Source organism: Numida meleagris, chromosome 1, assembly GCF_002078875.1.
Source record: "Numida meleagris isolate 19003 breed g44 Domestic line chromosome 1, NumMel1.0, whole genome shotgun sequence".
Classification (NCBI taxonomy): domain Eukaryota; kingdom Metazoa; phylum Chordata; class Aves; order Galliformes; family Numididae; genus Numida; species Numida meleagris.
The window spans coordinates 67,466,911-67,489,903 of record NC_034409.1 but is presented as its reverse complement, the minus strand read 5'-3'; the positions used below and the strand labels follow the sequence as shown (position 1 = coordinate 67,489,903).

Below are 22,993 nucleotides of genomic sequence, written 5' to 3'. Positions count from 1 at the left end.
AAGCAGTGCAAGAACTGCTGAGTTCTGTGCCGAGCTAGAGTTGTCTGTAAGGTTTCCATTAGCCAAGTCTTCCATCAGCCCATTTAGTTAAGGCAAAATTTACAAGCTGACCTCAGGAGAGTTCTTCCAAATATATTAATTGAAGCAAACTTGTCTATAGTAACAATAACATTTATATACAAGAACATCTCTAGCATTTTTAAGTAGATCTCAGAAGTTTTTGTTTGTTGATGTGGTTTGTTTGTTTGTTTCCCAGAAGAAAGCTGTCATTACTATTATTCCCCAACAGAAGCAGAGAACCCAAATGATTTGACTAATGACTGAGGGAGATTTGTAACCAACTTCTTCAAGCCTAATGCAGTGCTGTAGGTCACACACCATAGAGACAACTTCAGTTGTAACTGAAGCTCTTGGATGCATTGGCAGCTAATATTAGAGAAGTGCTTCAAGACAACCAAGGAATTCTCTTCAAGGCCTCAAAAGTTATGCAGTATTGTTTCACCTGGACCCATACATCAATTTAAAGTTTTTTTAATGAGCAAACAAGAATGAAAGTGGTTTGGGTTTTTTTTTTGTTTTTTTGTTTTTGTTTTTGTTTTTTGACAAATATAATGAAATATACTAAAAGCAAGCCTTGCCATAGAGATTTTTCACCAAAGAACACAGATTAAACTCGAAAAACAAAGTATTCTCTGTGCTAAGGGACAGCACAAAACAAGAAGAAAGAAGCATCCTGTGACAAATAAGGTCACTGAGGAAAGGCAGCATCATGCAAAGGTCTGCAGTATTGCCCGGATCAAGGACAACATCACTAAAAATTGTAGTGATCAAGAAGCTGGGAACAATGACCAATGCAACTTTCATGTTCCTTTGCTGCAATTCAGCTTCACGCTGCAGTCTCAGGTCACAGCAGTTCTTTTAAAGCTGTCAGCTAATAACGTGATCCCTCTCATGCTATCCAGGTAGCATGAACTCTGGATGCACAGTCACCTTCATTTCTGGTACTTCCCCACTTTTGTTTTTATGAAGTTACTTACTCAAATAAGTTTAAAAACATGTCAAGGGCCATACTTTCACTCTGTTTCAAGGCAAGTTGTGCAAAACGTTTGAAAGGAAATAACAGTTTTCTCTCTTGAGGAGAAACACAGGAGATGGATTACTTTGTTTTACAAAATGTCACACTGTGATGTCTGTCATCAAGAAGGCGAGTTTCACAAGTCATTAATTCAACCAGATGGTGGTGTAGAGTCTAATAGGTAACATAAGCTGGATGGGATCATAAATATCAACAAAGGCTTTTTTTTTTTTTTGCAGACACAACATACTTTCCAACCTTCAAGCAATTTTAACTTACATTTTAACATTGCTGCAGAAAGAATTATTTGGGCTCAGAGAGAACAAAGAGTTCCCATATATCAGAACCGAAGGACACAGTCTTTGACCTGCAATTAAACAGGCATCTGGTCATATGTCCCTTACACCAAGATTACAAGTGTGGTCGTACCACCATTAACATGGACTGCTGAACTAGAAGGCACAAAATATAGAAAATATAGGTAGGTGTGTAAAAAAACAGTCATGAAACTGATCGGGTAATACGTTATTGAATGACATTAAAAAAAAAATCACCAACAAAAAAAAAGCTATTAAAATAAACGAAGTCCTTACCTGCATTATATGATGTTTGTTTTTTTTTTTAACAGATTTGAAGATTGAAATGTTTGAATCATAGAATCACAAAATCATAGAATCACCAAGGTTGGAAAAGATCTCCAAGATCATCCAGTCCAACCATCTACCTATCACCAATATTTCTCACTAAATGACATCCCTCAACACAATGTCTAAATGTTCCTTGAACATCTCCAGGGTAAGTGACCCCATCACCTCCCTGGGCAGCCCATTCCAGTGCCTGACCACTCTTTCAGAAAAGTAGTGTTTCCTAATATCCAGCCTGAATCTCCCCTGGTGCAACTTGAGGCCATTCCCCCTCGTCCTGTCACTAGTTACAAGAGAGAAGAGGCCAACCCCCAGCTCACTACAACCTCCCTTCAGGTAGTTGTAGAGAGCAATAAGGTCCCACCTGAGCCTCCTCTTCTCTGAAGAGCATCCTTGAAGACATCCTTGAAAACTGTTTGCAAAAAGTGCATTGTGAAGTTGCACAAGATCCTAGCTGAAATCTGCTCTACAAAACCATAGAGTGGCGTTTCCCCTAACTACTACTACCTAGTCACTACTAAGGTACAAGTAGTGACTATTCAAAAGGTCTGTATGTTAATACTTACCAAGGTAGCTTAGAAAAATACACTGGAAAGATAAATTTGACTGAAAAGACTAAGTAAGTGAAGATGTATTTTTCCTTTTCTTCACGTTCTTCTGTTGCAGGAGGACAGATCTGATTGTTCAGCCACCACAGACATTGTACTCATGAGTTTCCCAACCTAGTAGAGCTTGGAAGAGCTTGGAAATGTAAACCACTTAACCAAAATTGATGAAGACACCGAGATTTTTGATGTTAGTACACCAGGAAGCTCTAAATTGCAATGAAAGCTATTATAATTATCATAACCACAAACTGGGAAGAAAAAAAAATGATAGAGCTTGCTTTTTGGAATTGTGATCTTTTCAGAGAAGGAAATTAAAACCTTATCTATGAATCCTTACACAGTGGCTGCCTATGCTCTGAAGCATATAACAGTGAAAGAGTCTGTGATCCCCAAATAAACAGTCAAAGCAAAGAGTGTTCCATGGTTTGAAGCATGGAGGGTAGATTTCTTGAAGCTGATGCTGCATCCTCCAGGTACTTGCTTTCAGCTTCCTGGGGGTTTGAACTTGTTTTAGGTGTGACTTCTGTTTCCAAGACAGAAGTATAATGTAATCAGCAACTCACAATTCTCATAGTGGCTGTTTGGTGGTGATTTTGTTGATGTCTGTGCTGGATGGCAGAACAGATCATCACATACTTTCTGTTCCCAAGGAAAAAGAAAATAATGTCAAAGAGGCATTGTTACAATATTATCAGTAGCTGGGGTGACCTTCCAGTTTCTGTGGTCTTGATTTATAACAGCTAGCACCAGAAATGGGAGAAACCTGCCTTTGGAAAGGCCCAAGCCAGGCTCAGTTCCTAAGATGCAGGCCTCCAAAGAAGCCTTGGTGATTGAAGCGGTGTCAGGCTGAGTGCTAGCTCAAGGCTTGCGGGAGAATTTTATCTTGCAATCACAGCTGTCCCTGTTGTGCTACAATAAATAGTACCCAGTATTGCGGTGTCCCTCTGATAGCAGTAGAACTATTTCCAGATGATTATACCACTAAGTACAGACCAGGATAGCAACCACGTTCTTCTGTCTAAAGAAAATGAGAGCATAAGAAAGAATTTTTAGTCAGAAAATGTGCTCAGAATTTGCAGCAAACTTGAAAGCGTCTCTTCAGCAGCCAAAAGAAAAGCAGCTCAGCCCATGAGCAGTTAAGTACTGTGGGTCCAAATGTCAAAATATTTCCCACAGCTGAAACCTGGAGGAGACGCGCACACTTTATTGCTGCTTCAGCCTGTCATTGGAAAAAATAATGTGCTGTGTTTTGGAGTTACAGTAATTATAAACGTCCAACATCTTGCAAAGTGTGCATTTTTTTCCTGTAGACTTTCAGAATCCATACATATTGAATAAGCAGAAAAAAATGCTCAGATGGAAAGCTGGGAGTGTTGTTTTTGTATGTTTGTAGTTTTAAAAAGATAAGTTAGTTCTTGGAGGCTGAAGAGGAAACAAATGCATAAGAACAGATACATAGATCTTCAAATTACATTTCATATCGGCACAGAACTGATTTACTAAAGTATACTCAGTTGATTGCAGTCGGATTCTTTCTGATTGATAAGTCTGGAGCATTGATAGGGGCTACTGTCTGGCAAAATTTCCACCTTAGGATTTAATTCAAGTCTTTGCTATTCTCTGTTGGGTACCATGCTAATTTAGATTAATTCAGACACTGCTTATTTTCCTGCATGAGACAGCTCAGAGAAGGACATGCACTTATTATCTGCTCTAGTGGTGACTGCAAGTTTTTGGATGACTGTGGAAGAGAAGAACTGTTTTTTCTTTTGCCTCAGAGCTTGCTTCATGAGGCTTTTTTGGTGATAAGACTCTGACAACTGTGAATTATCTAGGGGGCAAGCAGTGGGTGTCACCGTGCCAGATTACTTCTGCTTATGATTGGTAAGCAGAAGCAGGACAAGCTGACTTTTTTGGGGGTGCAGCTTGAAGGAGCTGACCACTGCAAAAGGTGATAATGCTTGTGCATGGCAATGAAGGCACCACTCCCTGCTGGCTTATCTGTTGGGCCAGGTGTGTCACACTAGCAGAGAGAAAAAGAAGAAGAAGGAAAAAAACTGTGAAACGGGGGATAAAAGGTCCCTACTAAACTAAGAACTTTGGAGAAGAACTCCCAGAGAAATGAAACCTTTGGGGGAGGAGAAATCCCAAAAGAAAAGAATCCTTTGATGGTGGAAAGAACCCCCCGGGGCCTGCTTGCTGTGAAGCTTCCTGGCTTTCTCCCATCCCCTGCAGTGACTGGACGAGTTCCTGAGATCAATGGAGGCACTTCGAACAGCGCTGGACCCATGGTGGTGACTATCTCTCTCTTGCATTCTACAAGGACTCATTGCTTTTATTTCCTATCCCTTTTCTATCACCCACCTTCCCTTCCCCATCTCCCTAAGCAACTAGGATTTGTAATAAACTGGTCGGGCTAACATTTGACCCATTGTGTCTTAATCTCGCCTTCGGGTATACATATATTAAAAGAACCTCCTCTCCCTCCTATAAATTGAAGCGAGACAATGATTAGCTCAAAATGTGCAATTTCAGTGATTCATTTTATGATTATTCAACCTGAGAGTCAGATTTCCAGAGGGGTTAATTACTCATAACTCAAATGATTCACAGCAGCTCTAAAATATCATTATAAAACTATAGAGAGAGTACATTAAGCCCAGAAAAACTCAGCAAGGCTTATCTGAACTGACTGCTCATCAACCCCTCTAATAATACAAGGGTCTTGTGGACAAAACCCCACGAAGCGTATTATTTAATTTCATAAGGAACAGAAATACATATTACAGGATGGAGAAAAAAAAAAGAGGAAATTGTAGAGTTAAAATTGATTTTCAAAGTGTGTCTGATTCTATGAAGATTTTCTTTCTACTGCCTGCTAGCTTCGAAGAACACAGTGAGAAATTCAGTCTTTTTTATATTTACAGCCTGTCCGCTAACAAAGTTCACCTGGTTCTATCCATTAACTTAGGGAGAATCCTCCTGGGACTGAACTGTCATCAGGTAACTGTCAGAAGCACTCAAGCACTGTGAAATGGTTTACTAATCCATTCATTTATCTCAATTTTCTGATATGAAAGGAATTAGCTCAAGCATAAGTTTAACCATTTCAAAAATAACCACCGTGATGTCCGTGACTCACTATTTTATTGCCTTCTGTATTATCTCTGTAGCAGTCCCATGTTCAATTTGCAGTGACTTCCTTAAATTTTGTAATCAGTTTTCCACGGGCAGCATGTTTTGCCTCAGTTAGTCCGTAAGCCATCCAGCTGTGCTTCTCAACATGATTGCTGTATAGTCTTCAAATGTTAGCTAGATTTTTTTAATTGTTAAAAAGAAATCAGAAGGTCAGACTGATGAATTTGCACATCTTTATGTAAAAAATGCCACAGCAACAATATGTGTGCATATCCTAGGGTATGCTTGTACGTGTTACAATTATATGCCTCCAGAAATACCATGCATAGACTTGATATCCATGGATAAAACTGGAAAGTTGAGGATGAAAATAGATTTTATGAATATTTCACTGCCACATCCGAGACTAAGAGCTAAGATTAAAATTGAGGTTTTTGAAAGTTTCCTAAATCCCACACATGCTGATTTTCCATTCTTTTTATGCCCTTCAACGTTTTGAAAATTTATGAAGATCCCACTACTTTTAGAAGCTGTGTCAGCACTTGGGTGTTTCCCTGCTCTATTACAGCCGTGCATACTTTTATCCATCCTCTGTGCGGCTTTGCAGTCTCTTCTCGAATTAATCAGCCTTAAGACCACTCACTCTGAGCTTTCAGGTGTCTTCAGCCCCACATATCTACGACAGAAGGATTCTGCAACAACTGGTGAACTTTTTTAGACACAATGTCAGAGAATGATCACAAGTATATGAATGCCCTGTCACTGAGAGATTCGGGGCTAATATGATATTTTCCTGGGGAAGAAGAAGTGAGTGTAAGTGGTAAAATGCAACAGAGGTGAAATCTGTATTTAATTTGATTTCCCCTCCTCGTCATAGATATTTTTCTTTTCTCTTGCTGCTTTACTCCCACTCATTCTCATAATCTGTAAATTACTTTAGTCTGGGATATTTCCTATGGGCTCACTGTATTTCACTGGCTGCCAATTCAGTCTTCTGTTTTTGGCATTTGTATGTAGCCAACATGATGAAAATTAATATAATAATTATCCCATTCAAGTAAATCTTACGAATTAAATCTGTGTCTAGCCAGCCAGAAATATCTGTGGTTGTCACTGGAGTGTATGTTTTTTCATCCTCAAGTAGAATCCCAAGACAGAAAAATTGTTCCTGTAGGATTACGTTCCATGGACAATTACTCTGCAAAGGAAGAGGAACACTTGGGCTGTTCCCTGTTTTAACTCTCATCTTCTAATATGCCTACTATGTTATTTCTGATGAAATATTTACTCTGATTTCTTTGAATCTCCTACTAAAGAGAGAGATACAGTTCATTTTCAACAGACTTCTAAAGAAACCAAGCTAGCAAATCCACTCTGAACCATGGATACCTGCAGCAGACAAGGCCCGTTGCTCAGCTCAAAGTGAAGGAAATTCCACTGTGAAATGAGCAGGAAGCAAGGGAATTGGGAGCCTGATGCTTCCTTGTTCAAAGCTGCACTAGAAATAGAACATAAAAACTTCTTTAGTATGTGCCCAGTTGTGACATCCATTTTGCCCAAACTGTAATGGTCTTGTGTTCCATCACTGTCTGAAGGTCTTCCACGTTTCTTTAAATTCACTGCGCTGTGCTATATATTTTGTACTGATGGCTCATTGACTAGGCTTGGTCTTTGCAGCTACACGCTGACAAAAAAAGCTTCACTTGACAGCTCCAAAGGAAGAAAACTGATCACAATAGCCACTGATTGCTATAATCCTCAGAGTCCAAATTTACTTGTTTGAAGATATTTGACTTTACGCAGGTTTTCCTACTTAGCAGAGTGATGTAAAACATACTGAAAACACAATACCCATGTGAGTTGCACTTAGCAAAATACAGCAGTTGCTGTAGTTCAGCACTCAGTTCAATCCCAAATCCCGTGTGATTCCCAGTGCTGGTTTCTATTGATACTCTCACCATCATGGCACCGGGCATCACGAGTTGCTGGGAAGGATTCAACAGGTTGAATCCAGCTCAAGCCACCCTCTGGTCCCTTTTTGTCTTGAGATTATGGCAGCTTTCTCTGTGACAGCTGAACAAGCCACGCTCCACATCACCCATTCCCTGAGATCTACGTGCCCTTCTCCTTTCCCCATTTATACTGAGCCTTATTCCACTGTGGGCATTCACTGCTCAGCCACAATCACTTAAAAAAAAAAGAGAGAGGCTCTGCACTACGCCCACCTTAAGGCAGTCAAAAAGTCTCATGGCAGGTATTTGGGAACCATCAGCCATGCAAGTTTTTGATAGAATGAACTGCAGAGTAATTAGTGACACTCTGTCAGTATTTTTCACAGTCTGGCTCTTTGGTATCAAGTAAACCTTTGGCGAAACTACTGAAGTCATTAATCGCTCACAGCTTCTGATGTCAGGCTGCCTAATGGCACTGGCAATTTCATTAGAAAGTCTCAAATTATTTCCTGTCAAAGAAATTTCTCCCTTCAGTATGGCCAGGGTGAGCGAAACATCAGCTGCTTGTACCATACACCTTCTTAATTGCAAGAAATAATGTTTCATTTAATTTAATGAACCACAATGTCAGTGTAACTGTTTTATTGCAGAACAGATCACATTTATGCACATGTATTTGAAACAACATTATGACTGAGATCTGAGCAAACTTTGTGCAGGATATTTCCACATTTCAATTTAACATGAATGATTTAGACATCGATATGACCATTGCAGTATGAAACCCTTTTGTTTCAGAGGGTGGTTTGGGTATTTTTGTTATATTCTCTGGTTGGTTGCTTGGGGTTTTTTAAGGCCAAACTCAATAATGAGCTCAGACAAATCATAATAAACAACAACTGCACTGGGTTTCATGCCAGTCTTACTGCCTTATTAAAATAATCTTTGTTTGTTTGCAGGCAAGACCACCGTAAAAAGCACTGTCTGTTTCTAGCTATACATAATTAAGTCCATTACTTCCCGCAGAAAGTTACTGCAGCGCAGGTTAGGAGCAGCCACTCAGGCCAGATCCAAATATTTGCAAAGAAGCATATTTTTCTTGGTTCTAAACTGAACCTATGTGAATCTGGAGTGTGAAGTCAGGAACAAAAAGGACCTCGGGAGGTTATCCAATGCATTCCCTGCTCAAAGGCACGCATGTAAGTCCTAGAAGACACTCATCTCCCCAGTTCTCTAAGGCATTTGGTGGAGTATAACTGACCTTCCCAAGCAACTTGGCAGAGCTTCCTGCCCCCCACAACTGTGAATCTGTGCCTAGGCACATAACCTGAACCTTTCCCACCTTGTGTGAGGACTGTTACATCCTGTACATCCTACACATCCTACATCCTGCAGCTGTCTACTGCAGATGTAGGAAACTCTGGCATTTCTCCATTTGACTCCAGCTGAGTTCAGCCTTCCCTTGCAGAATGTGTTTGCTGAGGTTCTGAGCTCTCCCCTGTTGGGCCCACACCTTTCCCAAAGAGCAGCGCTCAGAAACAGGCACTGTGCTGCTGAGCTGCAAGCACAGCAGCATCACTGCAGATGTCTCACCATCTCCTCCCCGTGCACCTTCCTTCTCAGAACCAGCAGAGCATTGCTGCTCAGTGGGACCACCAGCACAAGGCAAAGACGTGCAGAGGGGACACCTCAGACCCCCAGCCAAGTATTTTGTTTTAGTAAAGCTGCTACTCACAGGGCAGGATTCAAGAGCTTGAGTTTTGTGTCCCTCACCACAAAGCTGGAAAACAATCTCAGTTTTTGCAAAGTGTTTCAAGCCTTACTCAGGAAAAACTCCAGATGAGAGCAAGCCGTTGCCGTACTAATCGCTAAAACAATATATAATCATACTTTATTTTCAGCCTTTCTTTTTTATTCCGGTTTTGGAATCATTATTTGTCTGTCTTTCCAACTAGTTATTTTCTTTTTGTATTATTTGCTTGGTAGATACATAGTTCATTTTGTGTTCTTTCCTTGTTTCGCCTCACTAACGCTCTTTATCCACCACACCTCTTGCCTTTCCCTTCTTTGTCTCAGCCCTCCTGCTGCTGTTTGAGGAGAATATTGAAAGCGACAACAGTATCAGAAGAGCATTTCACCTCCAACACATGACAGCCCTGTGCTGTCAACAGAAACAAAATTGTGAAAGCATTAGTGCCGGGTTTCATTCTCTTCACGCAGCCTCTGGGTAGGTTTAACAGCTGATTTATGTAAAATCAAAGTGACAATTTAAAAGCCCATTTGCAGGTTTCAGGCATAAGTGAGAGATCCCTCCAGAGCAGTGTGCTGTGATCGCCTCGCACACCCAGTTCCACAAATGGGAAGCTAAGTGCATGGTAGGTTGTGTAAGGGCAGGAAGACATAGATGGGGGATTACGGCCATTTAATCATAAGCATCTCTTCCATTTCAGCTTCTCTCGGCCATTTTCACCCATGCAAACAGCACCAAGCTGCAGACTGAGACCGAAACATGATGCACAATTTCAGAAAAAACCTTGGAAAGTTGAGTCACAGACACACAACACGGACAGATCTGCCATGCAGTGTCCAGTGCAAAGTGTGACCAGAAGCTGCCATTTTCACACCCAAATGCAGGAAAAGGGCTGCAGGAAGAGGGAAGGGTTACTGTCTGCTCTTGATTGCTCCTCTAGCTTTTTGGGTGTGCTCTAGCAGAGAAGGGCATCTCTTCAAAGTTCTTTGGGCTCAGCTCCACTCCCACAAAATCAAAAAGCTCCTCAGGGATCCACTTACATTGTAGCGATCTGTGTGATGTTTCCAAATCTCACCAGGTTTCCAGGCAGAAATTCTCTTCCAGTGAAGCATTAGGAGCATTTCGTTTGAGGAAAATCAAACTTAAATTGGAATAACTAAACTCCCTAGCTCCTCCCCTCCCTACAATTTAAGGGCATATTTCTGTACATATTAATGAAGACGCTTTTGCAACAAAAACAACTATGAGCTATTTCATGTGAACATGCATTTTTATGCTAAATGCCTGCAGATCCATTGAAATGGGAAGGCCATTTCCAAAGTGAAATTACCAGTTTAAAACTGCAGCCTCCAATCAGCTGTTTGCCGACTGCCTGGTGCAGGCGGTGATTTCCTACCTGCAATCACCGCCTCCAGCTGTGTTAGTGGTGACCAAGGTCTGTTTTCCAGGCCAGGTGTTTCTTGGGCAGTCACGACAGCAGACCTGGCCCCACAGAACCTTCAGCCAGTTCCTGTTTACCACTACATTCAAAGTGCAGCATTCAGAGGTGTGGAGCGGGACCTGTGTCCCACAACCCATGCAGCTTATGCAAATGTAAAACAAGCCGTGTTTTGTTTAAGCTCCCGTGCCAGCCCACACCCTGAAACCCAGCTCTGAGCAGCACAGCATTGAGCTGGCAGGCCTGTGGAGCAGCAGGGCCTGATCTGGCAGCCAGGAGCCAGCAGCCCCAGCTCGGCAGGGCCCGAGGCCGGGTGGGGCTGTGGGGAGCTGGGTCTGGATCTGCTGCGGCACTGTCAGCCCCAGGGCTGATGTGGGGCATTGGGCAGATGGGGGAAGTTAGGCAGGGCCTCTAACTGCGGCCCCCAAAGCCTGACACAGTTCAGATACAGCACTTCTTCATTTCTGTTTTGCAGCACAGACAAACTACGCATTCTCTGCCTACCAAACCCACAAATTCCGTGTAGCAAAAGAACTTCTGCCCACACAGACCAAGGGTCAAAGGGAGATCTGCAGACGCTGCCTTTAGCCCTGACACTCATTAGGTACTTGCTAGGGAAACTGTCAGTCATCCAGATACATCATCCAAGCAATGGAGTGCTCTCCGTGAGCTGTGCAGTCACTGACATCTCACTCTTTGCAATCATTCATAATTCCTTGCATCTCTCTTACCTCTGTTGTTGTCTCCACCTTACAGTCAGTTGCCAGCAAGCTGTGTGCAGGACCACATCTGACAATCTTATGATGGGTGATACCACCTGATTTGTTCCCAATACTGGTGTTAAGGTTTAAACCTGAGCTTGGTGGCACTTGTGAGGGCTGCAGTTAAGAGCGAGGGGCAGGGCTGCTTTCGTCCTACTCTCTGTCACTTGGATTTCTCATATGAGGAGAAAGCGGCAAGTTGCCTTAGCTCCTGTCCCTGAACCCCAGCCATTGCTGGAGTAGAGTTCCTGACAAAGAAAACGATCTTGTCGGCCATCCTGCTTCTGGAACTCCTATCTTGGTTGGGTATCTTGCATTAACTGCTCCTGTTTTAACAGAAACTTCAATGATTTTGTCAAAAATACTTTTTAAGTATGAGAAATGTATCAGGCATGATGTTCCAGATCACAGTGCATTTGCACACATGTATCCTTTCCAACTAATCTTTAATATTTTTTTAATGATGGAAAGAAGCAGCTGCATAAAGCAACTTAAAGAGTACAGCTTCCTCCAGGTTAAATTTACCCAGCTGGATCAAACAGGGAAAGCCAGATCTCAATCAGTAACAGGTAAAAACACTCATCATTTCTGGAAAAATAACTGGAGAGGAATTAAATTTTCTTGATGAGAAAGCATTTACTCTAGGTCTAATTAAACACAATAGATGAAAATGTGACCTTTTTCTTTAAACAACATGTAAAAGATGGTAATAATGGCCCTTCCACAGATTCTACCAAAAAGATAAAGAACAGCACTCCCATGTGCTACTTCAGACTGTTGCCACCCTGAAAACTACTTGTGCCAGATCCAAGATCTTGGGTCCAGAGGAGGGCCACTAAGATGATCAGAGGGCTGGAGCATCTCTTCTATGAGGAAAGGTTGAGGGAACTGGGCTTGTTTAGCTTGGAGAAGAGAAGGCTCCGGGGAGACCTCATTGTAGCCTTCCAATACTTGGAGGGAGCATATAAACAGGAGGGGGAACGATTGTTTACATGGGTGGACAGTAATAGAACAAGGGGGAATGGTTTTAAACTCTGCACTCAGTAGGGGGATTGAAGCTAGATGGTCTTTGAGGTCCTTTTCAACCCAGGCCATTCTATGATCTTCTGAAATTATTCCATCATCAGCTTCACAGAGAACAAAATTTGCCTTGAAAATAATCAGAAGAGCTGCAGCTACTCACTGGTTATATCAGGTGCTGAGAACCTCACTCAGTCACTTCAAACACAATTCCTTATCTCACCAAATGCTAAACTAAGCAGTTGTAACACCAAAGAAAAAGCCCCTCTGAGGAAGGCAACAATGTGACATCTTTAATATGCATCCACTGTACACATTTAGGTATTACACATATAAAAAGGCAAGATATTTTTTTACAGAAATTTATTGTGCAAAGAATGATTTTCATGCTCATTTACAATGAAATAATTATTTTTAACAAATAACCATGCCATTGCTTAATTTCAACACTAAGCAGACTATTTACATTCAAGTTTACACCTTTGTTCAAGTTCCATGTATTGTCAGATTTAGGTAAGAATGCATCTTCAGATCAAAGGTTTGCATCTTCTACACTGAAGTATCACTGACTTTCAGACACTTACAGGAAATGACCGTTTTCCTTTCTTTGTAGTACCCTCATTTCCCAGATACCGTATCGGAAAAGAAAAACAATATGCAGAAGTGAGCATCACAAATGTACACCCGTATACCATCAGTCCGGCGTTTCCCATCCCTGATGGAAAGGGGGCTGCAGGGTACCTCTCTACACTTTCAGAGGATGGTTTATGATTCTTTTTTTTTTTTTTTTTTTTTTGCAAGGATGACATTCCTTAAGGAAATCAACTTTATGACAATTTTTTCATAAATTCTTATATAAAAAAATATTTGTTTTGTCAATAATGAAGTGAAATCAGAACACAGCATCGCGGTCTGACAGCTTTTTAAAAACAGAACAAAAAAACACCCAAAACATTTCATTTCACCTAATAATAATTTAAACAAAACAAAACAACCCAGCAGTTCTCAAAGAGTTGAAAAATATTTTCTGTGTGCAGAAATTCATATGGAATTTTGGTGCTGCTCCTTCCTCTCCACGCTGCATGACCTGAGCCAAGTTCAGGCTCCACATCTCACAGCCTGTGCTCCCTCCCCCTGCTGCCCCACCACAGCGCAGGCTGCTGACCCGACCTCAGCCACACCCCACCTGCTCACACCCACTCCTTTTTGAAGTGAGCTGAGAAGCACCTGATACAATAAGAGAACTCGGGGATGCCTCTGAATTTTAACGTATTGCAGCGTTGCTGAACAGCTGAAAAACGCAATGGGATTTCAGTTCACTTTTTTGTGATGCCTCCTTTCTTATCATACTTCTTATCACTGCTTCTGCTTGTCCAGGTTTCCAAGGAGCCTGCAATTTTTCCAAAAGAATCGGAGCATACCTACCAATATGTTGTCCTGACAATTGCATGAAGTTAGAGGACAAAATACAGCGATTGTCTTATACTTTGGATAACGATGTTCAGGGAAGATAATGATTTTGAAGATGCAGTCCTAACATTCCCACATTTTAAACAAATTGTTTGGAAGACTATTTCACTCGTTCTGTCTTCACGTTGTAACATCTCCTCCAGTACTTGTGGGTTGGGAAGCTACTGGAGTGGGCTGCACTGGTAACACCTCCAGCTCAGATTCACGTACAAAGATGACGGCATCTCCACTTACGTTTATTAAGCACTGGGCCTGGGAAGAAAAAAAGAGAACACACAGTTACCAAACATAAAAGTAAACACAAAATATATGAGTCGGCAAAGATCAGAGAGGGACAAATTCCCTTTTATATCCCCTCACTTCTGTGTTATGTAGACAGAGTCTCATGAGACCAGCAACATGCAACAACCTAGGCGGCTGCTCTTCATTTCATGGCTGTTTTGAATTTGAATTTACCTCACGTACCAAAACAACCACATCCAGCTGTCTTCTTTTCTAACAAAATTTTGCCACTTTATGTCCAAAATGAACCAAAATCTCCATATGGAACAAGATTAAAACACTAATGCTACTAAATCAGAAAAGCCAATTAAGTTCAGCACTGCTGTGTTCTACTGTTTCCCACAATTTACTTCACCCTAGCGAACTTAGTTTCTTTTTATCCATTTGGGAATTTATAAATATAAATATTCACTATTTTATGTTAACTTGGGTGTGCAGAGTGCTCTTAGCTTCTTCAAAGAAACACTGTGATGAGAGATCCAGAAGTGCTAATATACATGGCCCTTCAGAGAATTAAAAAAAAATGTTTTTTATATTCACGTCGTACTAATTTGAGCATTGTGAATGATATCATAACTCACCTGATTTTTGTTGGGATTCTCCATGAACACGCACTGCTTCATGATGTATGAGACAACGGCATTGCCCCCTAACGCTGCAACATGTGCTCTCACCATTGCGAACACTTCAGCAATAAAAGCATGGAGAAAGCCACTGACACCACCCTCCTAAAATGGGGAAAAAAAGCAAACAAGGTATTTTATGTCAGTTATCACGACAAGATGCTGAATACTTCCCTTACGTTTTATCCACTGAATACATCAGCAAATTTGAAATCGTATTTTGTACAGAACCTAAAACCCATTCACCATTTCATGTGTCACAGTTAAACCTCAGATCAATGAAACTTACTGCCTGAGAAAAAGAATCACAACTGGGTTATTCACTTGCAATTGCTATTCTTTGCAGTACATATATCACATACAGCCGTTCTTGTCAGACATTCCTACACCTTTGCAGGAGCAACAATACTCAACTGACATTTGAGTAATGAGTTTTTCTTTCATCAGGAAGAATGTTGACCTTTTATTTTTTCTTGAAAACTGGGAAGTAAATACAGAATAATTTACACTGAGGATTAAGAGTCATCGAGAGTCATTAAGGGTATGGAGTGGCTGCTATAGCTCCAAGTATGCTAATGACTGTCTTTAGTTCGCAACATTCACTATGAACAGATCCCTCAAAATACAAAGTGAGCAAGGGACAGATCAGTGAGTTGAGATGCTGTTCAAGCTGTTTGGTTTCTTACTGGTGGGAGGTTTTAGTTGTTCTTTCGGGGGGGAGGGGGGGGGAATGTGGGGGTGTTTTTTCCACATGAAGTCCAAAAGACCTTCTGGCCATTGTGTTTAGTTACCGCTTTGACTTGATGGTGCCCGTGGGGGATTTTTGTTTGCATGGTGCTGAGACAAATAATTAGAATTGGTGCAAAAGGAGGAGAAGGAATATAAGTATTGTTTTTTCCTAGTCAATCCTTATGAAAGCATGTGAGCAACTACAGTAGGAGGGAAACAAACAGAAAAACACGTAAAGAAAGAAAGAAAAAAAACAAACAGAAAAAAAGCCATGGAAAGAAACTGACAAAACAGAGCTCACTACTGGTTCAAAGCATCTACAAAATTTCAGAATGAAAAGTGAAAGGCAAGACTGCTTGACTTCCCACTTGTGCATGCCATCAGAAAATATGAAACCGGCAAGCATAAGAGAGAAACTAAGCTGGACTTCAACAACTACAGCCTGCCCTAACACCTACTGGAAAACGTATCACCTACCCCAAAGAGACTCAAAGACATTAGGAACCAGAAAGAATACATCTTGGATGAAAATTAACAAATAAGTGAGCAAAAATAATTTCATGAATCCATGCATAAAGAATGAATGAAGTCACTTGCAGCCAGATATCACATTTTCAATGCATGTTTGTCATTCCTTGTGAAATTCAGATTTGGTCCACCTGTTGTAACAGTTGCAGCACTTGTGAAAAAAGATCTGTAACGTTATAAACCTGATATAAAACGTGATGATGACAGATAATGAAAGATGGTAAATATCCACATGCAGACTTCAAAGCTTAAGAGTAATGGATAAACCGAAAATTATCAATTTATGAAGTACAGTGCCTTGTATGTAGTTGAGCTGGTTAAAGGGTTCATACAGCTTCAATACTCTGTAAAATACCATAACCAAAGTAGAAAGCAAAACAAACACAAATACTGCCAACTGTGTTTATATAAAATTTTCAATAACATCGCTCACATTGGATACAATGACCATTCTGTTCTGACTGTCACAGCCTTGGGGCAACACTCTGCAACCACTACGAAAGCTGGTTTGAGACTCATTCTTTATAGCTGAAACAGATAGTAGTTAGCTGCCCTTGGTGATGCCAACAGCACACTGTCAGCATCACAAAAACTGCACAGGCTTCCCAACTTCATGGAGGAACTGAATCAAACACCTGAGCAACTTACTTCTGCTGAGATCTATTACCACAGTCAGCAAAGTTTGCATACCAGCTATTTAATTTCTACATGAACAATAACTACAGAAGGCACAGTTAGAGCAAAAGCACCATGCAACCAATGCCCTGGGTATACCTTATTACATCCTTTTCTAAATGTTGTCCTTTTCATACAGACTTCTCAAGTTAAAATGAACCATTAATTGCAACATCCAAACAAGAGATTTACCTGTTCAAAGCATCTACATAGAGCTTGCAGCAAGTTTCTATTTATCAATGCATAATTAGCAGTAAACAGCATAGTTTCAGTATGGGCAAACTAGATGAGGTACATTTTATTTCCGTGTCTAGAAATTGTGGCAAAAGAACGCAGCTACTTCCCAAAAGAACACAATGATGAGAATAAGCATACCTTAGACATTTATGACACAGATCTATGTTACTGAGAATGCAGGGAATGTAACATTAAAGAAGTCTGTATTATGGTTATGTAAGTATATGTAAGTTGATAAGGGAAACCCTCATCAACTGAAGAATTCTAACATCTGAGTAGACTGTGAAAGTTCATCACCGAGCTTACTAAACGAGAAGAAAAAAAATGGGCATTGTTTTAATTGCTAAAAGCCAGCCAAACAAATTACTCTCAGTTTGGGGTTCAAAGGATCCCAACTCCCGCTGTTAGTCAAAGATCCATTTTTTCCATACGGTCCTGTTTAAGAACCTACAGTAGAACAGTATACTCTAATTAGCCATCAACAATGGCCCTAGGATAAGTAACCCTTTTTTAACAGTGCCAAACACGAAGAAGCTCTATTTTGACAAGAGTAGCACAATGCAACTCGATCCCCACTCAGCACCCTGCCTCAAGTGATAAACACTCAATTCATCGTGTCATAGCTCAACTCAAATCTCTGCAGATACCACATATACTTAGCTTCATCATCATTTTATTATTATTTTTAAAAGTACAAATCCCTGATCCACAGCTCACCTCACGCAAAGAAGTAGTTTCTCGTATAAAAAACATGTTGATTATCCCAAGGTATTTGGTTATTTTTGCCCGAGGAATAAAAGAAAGGGGTGTCATCTTAACAACAGAGACGGTAGAATTGGCACATGACGGAACAGAACGGTGTCGTAAGTATCCCTCAGCCAATGGACTTGCTTTATCGAGTGAAGCAGCTAAACAGATGGAAAGAAAGAAGAGAAAGTAACTATCAAAGTAAGATTACTGCTTCTTAAAACACAACAATTCTTCTTTATGGTTTCCAAATAGCTTGGTGACAACATTCAGCTGCCTGTGATGCTCAGCCATACCATGTGAGAAAGGAAATTATCATGCAATGCATGCGAAAGGAGACAAAAAGCTGAAATGGAATTTATTTGGAAGAGTGGCATTCCTGCAAAAGAAAACATTGAGGCGAGTAGCTGCACATACAACAATCAGTTATAAAGTGAAGATAAAGAAAAAAGTGCCAACACTTTGAAATACATATTCTGCCGGAGAAACAAATTATTATAGGAAGTGTGAAAGTTGTTGTGTTTCCCCAGTGCAGCATTTTCCATTAAAACAGATATTAATCTCTACTAATTTAAGCAAGATAGTCAGACCTGTGGCCAAAGAACTACTGAAAAAGAACTCACCACTTGCTAATTTAGTGACCATTGCCTTGACTGTCACCTTGGTGATTGCTTCCTGTTTCTCACCAAAAATTTTCCAAGATCATACATACACCTACATCCATGCAGTGTATGTTATATAATTAGTAGGCGTACACATTTATCCATAACTAATATCATAACTAAGTGAACAGAAAAACTGTATTTTGCTCTTTATGATACCAGTTCATAAACCCCCTATTAGCTTACACAGACATTAACACGTCGGCAGTTTTCATACTTGACTATTCATTCTACATGTGATCTGCAATACTACTGCTGGGCAAGAAACTCCACTATTCACCACTGGGAAATCAGAGATACGTCTCAGATTATCATAACGTGGTAGAAACAGCCGCCTACTTGTCTTAATTGATCCGCGCCTTATGGTCTGAGCTTTCAGTTTAATGAGCTCTATCCAGCTGTTGCATCTGTCTGCAAAGGAACTGTAATCAACTGACGTTGCTGAAAACACAGACAGAAAAACAAAAGAAAAAAACAAAGAAAAAAATATGGATGATGTCTCTCCCTCATCTCAATGCTCCTTCTGAGGAAGCAATTATCTGTGTTTGAGAGAGATCGAACATCCCTTTCCAGGTCTGTTTAAAAGAAAAGTTACAGTATAAGTCTGGACTTGTCCAAACCAGTGTCCCGATTTCTGGTGATGTCACAGTTGTGAACCAACTGCCTGACTGGGATTTCAGCACTGAAAAAACATGCAAATACAGTCATTAATTCCTTATGCTAGATTTTTCATTAATTTTTTTTTAATCCCACGTTAGGTATTAAATTTTGGGTTTTGTTTACCTAGGCCTTGTTTAACTTTAATTTTCATTGTTATTCCTTTCCTCCTGAAGAGCTGCAGATGACGATTCAAACTTCCTAACTACCTTTATCAATAACTAACCTACAGACTGACAAGAAGTACTGGTGTTGAGGACAAGAGTCAGAAGCTGAAACAGCATTCTGCGTTTAAAACACAAATGAATTTTCCTTAACAAAATGCTGTCCTCCTTCTCCACCCCCACTATCATTACAGTGGAAGCTAGAGTTGTTCCTACCGTGAGTTTTTGCTATTAATTGCGGGGGTGTTTGCACATCTTTAAAAAAAATAAGAAGTTTTTGCAAACACCATTTCTTCATGATCCTGAAGAAACGGAAGGAACACGCGCTAACTTCAAAATAAGACAAAGTACTGAAAACAAAAAAACTCTCTCAAGGAACTCATTTTCTGGCAGATAAAGTGATCTCAATTTATCTCACAGAAAAACACTTGCTATTAACGAATATGGCTTTTGTAATTAAAAAACATCCAAATATTATGATATCATTAAGCCACATCAGAGCATGCATTCTCAGTTAACTAGTAAACACTTCCTGGATTAAGACACATCCAAAAAGAGTATACCAATGTCCTAAGAATGCTCATTCTGTTCTGGCATATAGCTAAATTAAGTAAACTCACCTCTCTGAGCAGCAGGAATACCTGAGTGGGAACTTGCACCCTCCGGGACTTCTAATAAAACAAAATGAATTTCACTCAGATAATGTATGGGCACTATTAACTGTGAGTCATGTAGGATGTGACAACTTTTTTCTTATAAAAGTCTTACAGTAAAATATCAGAAAAATCTCCTATATATAATATCCTATGTCATATACCTTGATAGCACATTCTAAATTGGTATAAATACTTTAATAAATTGTCTTGCAAGCTAACAGATCCTTTGTTAATGAACAGTTCTGAAAAACAAATAGATACCACCTAGACATTTACATTTAGCTTAATGTAAACAAACAAACTTAGCTAATACTCTATGTTCCAGAAGTCAAATAAACTTTGAAGTTTATTTGAAATAAAATAATCACCCACTTTTTTTCACCTCCCACCCATTACCAAGACAAAAGATTTTCAGTAAACGGAAAAACTGAGATTAGTTATGATTTTCCTTTGAACACAGAGCAAAAAGTAAACTCAGCAAGTAACAGAAAACTCAAAATCATAAATGTTTTCAGGCTGGATATCAGGAAAAATATCTTCTCAGAGTGGTGAGGCATTGGCACAGGCTCCCCAGGGAGGTGGTGGAGTCACCGTCCCTGGAGGTGTTCAAGAAGCGTGTGGATGTGGCACTGAGGGACATGGGCAGCAGGCATGGTGGGGATGGGTTGACAGTTGGACTGGATGATCTCAGAGGTCTTTTCCAACTTCAGTGATACTAAGGCGCTTCCAATTATCCTTTTTTTCCTCTAAGAAGCTCCTTTATCCTCTTTACATTTATCTTGGCACACTTAGCAAATCCTTTGCCAAACACACAAACACATAAATACACCCATCACTTCAACACATTGACTGCCATCACCTCTCATGGCAGACAGGTAAGTTTCTTAGAACTAATGGCCCAGTGAAGACTGTGATTCTTCTTGTTCTGACAGTCGAATTTAGGGTCTATCACTACAGTCTGCCACTACAGAAACTGGGTCTCAGTCTGACTTCTGGCTACTCAACTTTTAGTAACTTTTAAAATGCTATCTGAATGCAAAAATAAATTTGGTCTACATTGAGCCATGAGTTATGACCTAACCTTGCAATTACTACTTTTGTACCTTCTAATATGGCAACAGATTAGACTTTGAAAATGATCGTAACTTAGGTAATTTGACAATAGTAACATCTCTGATAAGCAGTGAACAGAAAAGGTTCTACTTGCAGCAGTGTAAAGTAACATAGGAACTGGTGAGTGATACATCAGTTTTCCCACTTGAGTGTTGAAGTGATGCAAACCTGCTGAGTCTATGAAATAGATGATCGATTTTTCCCTCCAAATTAGGATAAATAACCATTCTTGCTGCCTTTAAGAGAAGGGGCATGCATTTTTAGGTGGGCATTTTCAGGGTGCAATATATCTGATCTCAAAATTAATGCTTACTTTAGGATAAGTGTGTATTTCTCTCCATCAACTACAATGGTCACCTAGACAACTAGATCAGAAGTAATAAGCACTACTGCTCACATACAGAAATATAAAATCTATAAAATCCAAATTGCACCTGAGTGCAATTTAGCACTAGCAGCATTACTGCCTAACTGCTTGTAAGTTTAAGAGCAAAAACAAGTGAAATAGCTAAGATTTTTTTTTCTCTTACCTACATTGGAGAATAAACGATACAGGAATGAGGATATGGTAAATATTACTCTAAAAGAAACTGATCACAGTGAAGAACTGATGTCAGCCAGGATAGCTCTGTCTTACAGGGAATGTGTTAGACAAATCACCTATAAATACTCAGGCCTCAACATTCGAGGTTAAGACAGTCAGAAGTTTGAGAGAAAGTTACTTAATTATATTTGTCTCTAGTCTCACTCATTTTCTGGTCAATCCAATTCAAGCAAAGCAAAAGCCATTTAACACCATTCTGACTTTACCTGACATCAATTAAGAACATTTACCAGGACACTGGCAGACGTGAAATGCTTCTCAAAACTTACATTTCTTCTCCTGCGTTCACTCACTTGCAACGTTCTCCAATAACACATGATTTTATGAACCTTTTTAAAAAATCTACCTCTCACAGAGAGGTAGATACAAATAGTCCATCTTGGCACATCCCAGTTTGCCTCTCTACTTTCTGTTAATTTTACAGTCATGTCCAATGACTGTAAAATTAACCAATCTGAGAAGGAATTGTTACAATTTCTCCCCCTCTTCCTATATACATCTATATATGTATATATAGGAATATATACACATTCACATGTGTGCATTAATATATATAATATAAATACAAATACACAGAGAGAGAGATAGATATACACACACATGCAAGTAACGCTCTAAGTACTGTCAAACGCAGCATGTTCTAAGAACATATTGCTTGAATAGGACATGAGATTTTAGGCTGGAAATGCAGCCAAACACAGTGGTCTGCCCTCTGTTTATATATTTCACCGCTGTAATATTCACCTCATCCAATCTCAAAGCTTTTAAGAACATTGTTAAAAATTGGAGATTTTTAACACTTGCTGTTTAATCATGTCTAAGATCTTAGTTGCATTTAACCTAATCCTTGTTATCAAGAAATAACCATTTTCATGTTAATAAGGAATGATGGCCAGTCCAGTAAAAACACTGATCTTAATCCCACTATGAACAATGTAACTTTTCCAGTTATTATACTGTATGCTAGGTAACTACAGTACACAGTAACAATTTCTTAATAAAACTATACTAAATGTAGAAATATTTAGTTACATGTAACTTAGTAAAATATTTATGTCTTGTTTGAATACTACAGTATATACATGTAATCTATTTTTAAATTTTCTGTTCCTTGGTAAGTGTTTTGAAAAACTTTTTGCATCAAGGAAGCAGAAGATGAAACAAAATTTCTATTTTGTTTAAGTGCCTGCCTATTGGCCAGGGATTCAACAACTGTGTTGAACATGGCATCTCCTAACTTCTAAGAGATTACAGTAGCTTTCAAACACTAAATTCCTTTAAACTTTCCAGTCATCCTCAGTCTCCTGCCAACATGAAGACATGTGAGGATGGAAAAGTAGATTCCAGAAATTCTTCTCCAGACTCCTACCCAATCAGCCCCCAAAAAACCCAAATGGGAGGACAGGAGTGCACAACTTCTAACACCTCTGGACCTGAGTAAGATTCCTTAAAAAGTGGCT

General features: G+C 39.8%; 1 protein-coding gene across 8 annotated transcripts in view; it reads right to left on the bottom strand.

Moving 5' to 3' along the window:
• C2CD5 (C2 calcium dependent domain containing 5) overlaps positions 13,142-22,993 on the bottom strand; it is a 69,136-nt gene continuing 59,284 nt past the window's right edge. For 5 of the 8 annotated variants that reach the window (XM_021391676.1, XM_021391618.1, XM_021391656.1 and 2 more), the window contains exons 22-26: positions 19,781-19,831; positions 18,679-18,780; positions 17,648-17,838; positions 14,720-14,866; positions 13,142-14,108 (exon numbers count right to left, since the gene is read on the bottom strand). In XM_021391676.1, the coding sequence (XP_021247351.1) occupies positions 13,977-14,108; positions 14,720-14,866; positions 17,648-17,838; positions 18,679-18,780; positions 19,781-19,831 (623 nt within the window). In that variant the 3' untranslated portion in view covers positions 13,142-13,976. Of the gene's footprint in view, positions 14,109-14,719; positions 14,867-17,647; positions 17,839-18,300; positions 18,781-19,780; positions 19,832-22,993 lie in introns of those variants that run through there. The other 3 variants (XM_021391645.1, XM_021391663.1, XR_002436837.1) reach the window with 2 other exon arrangements.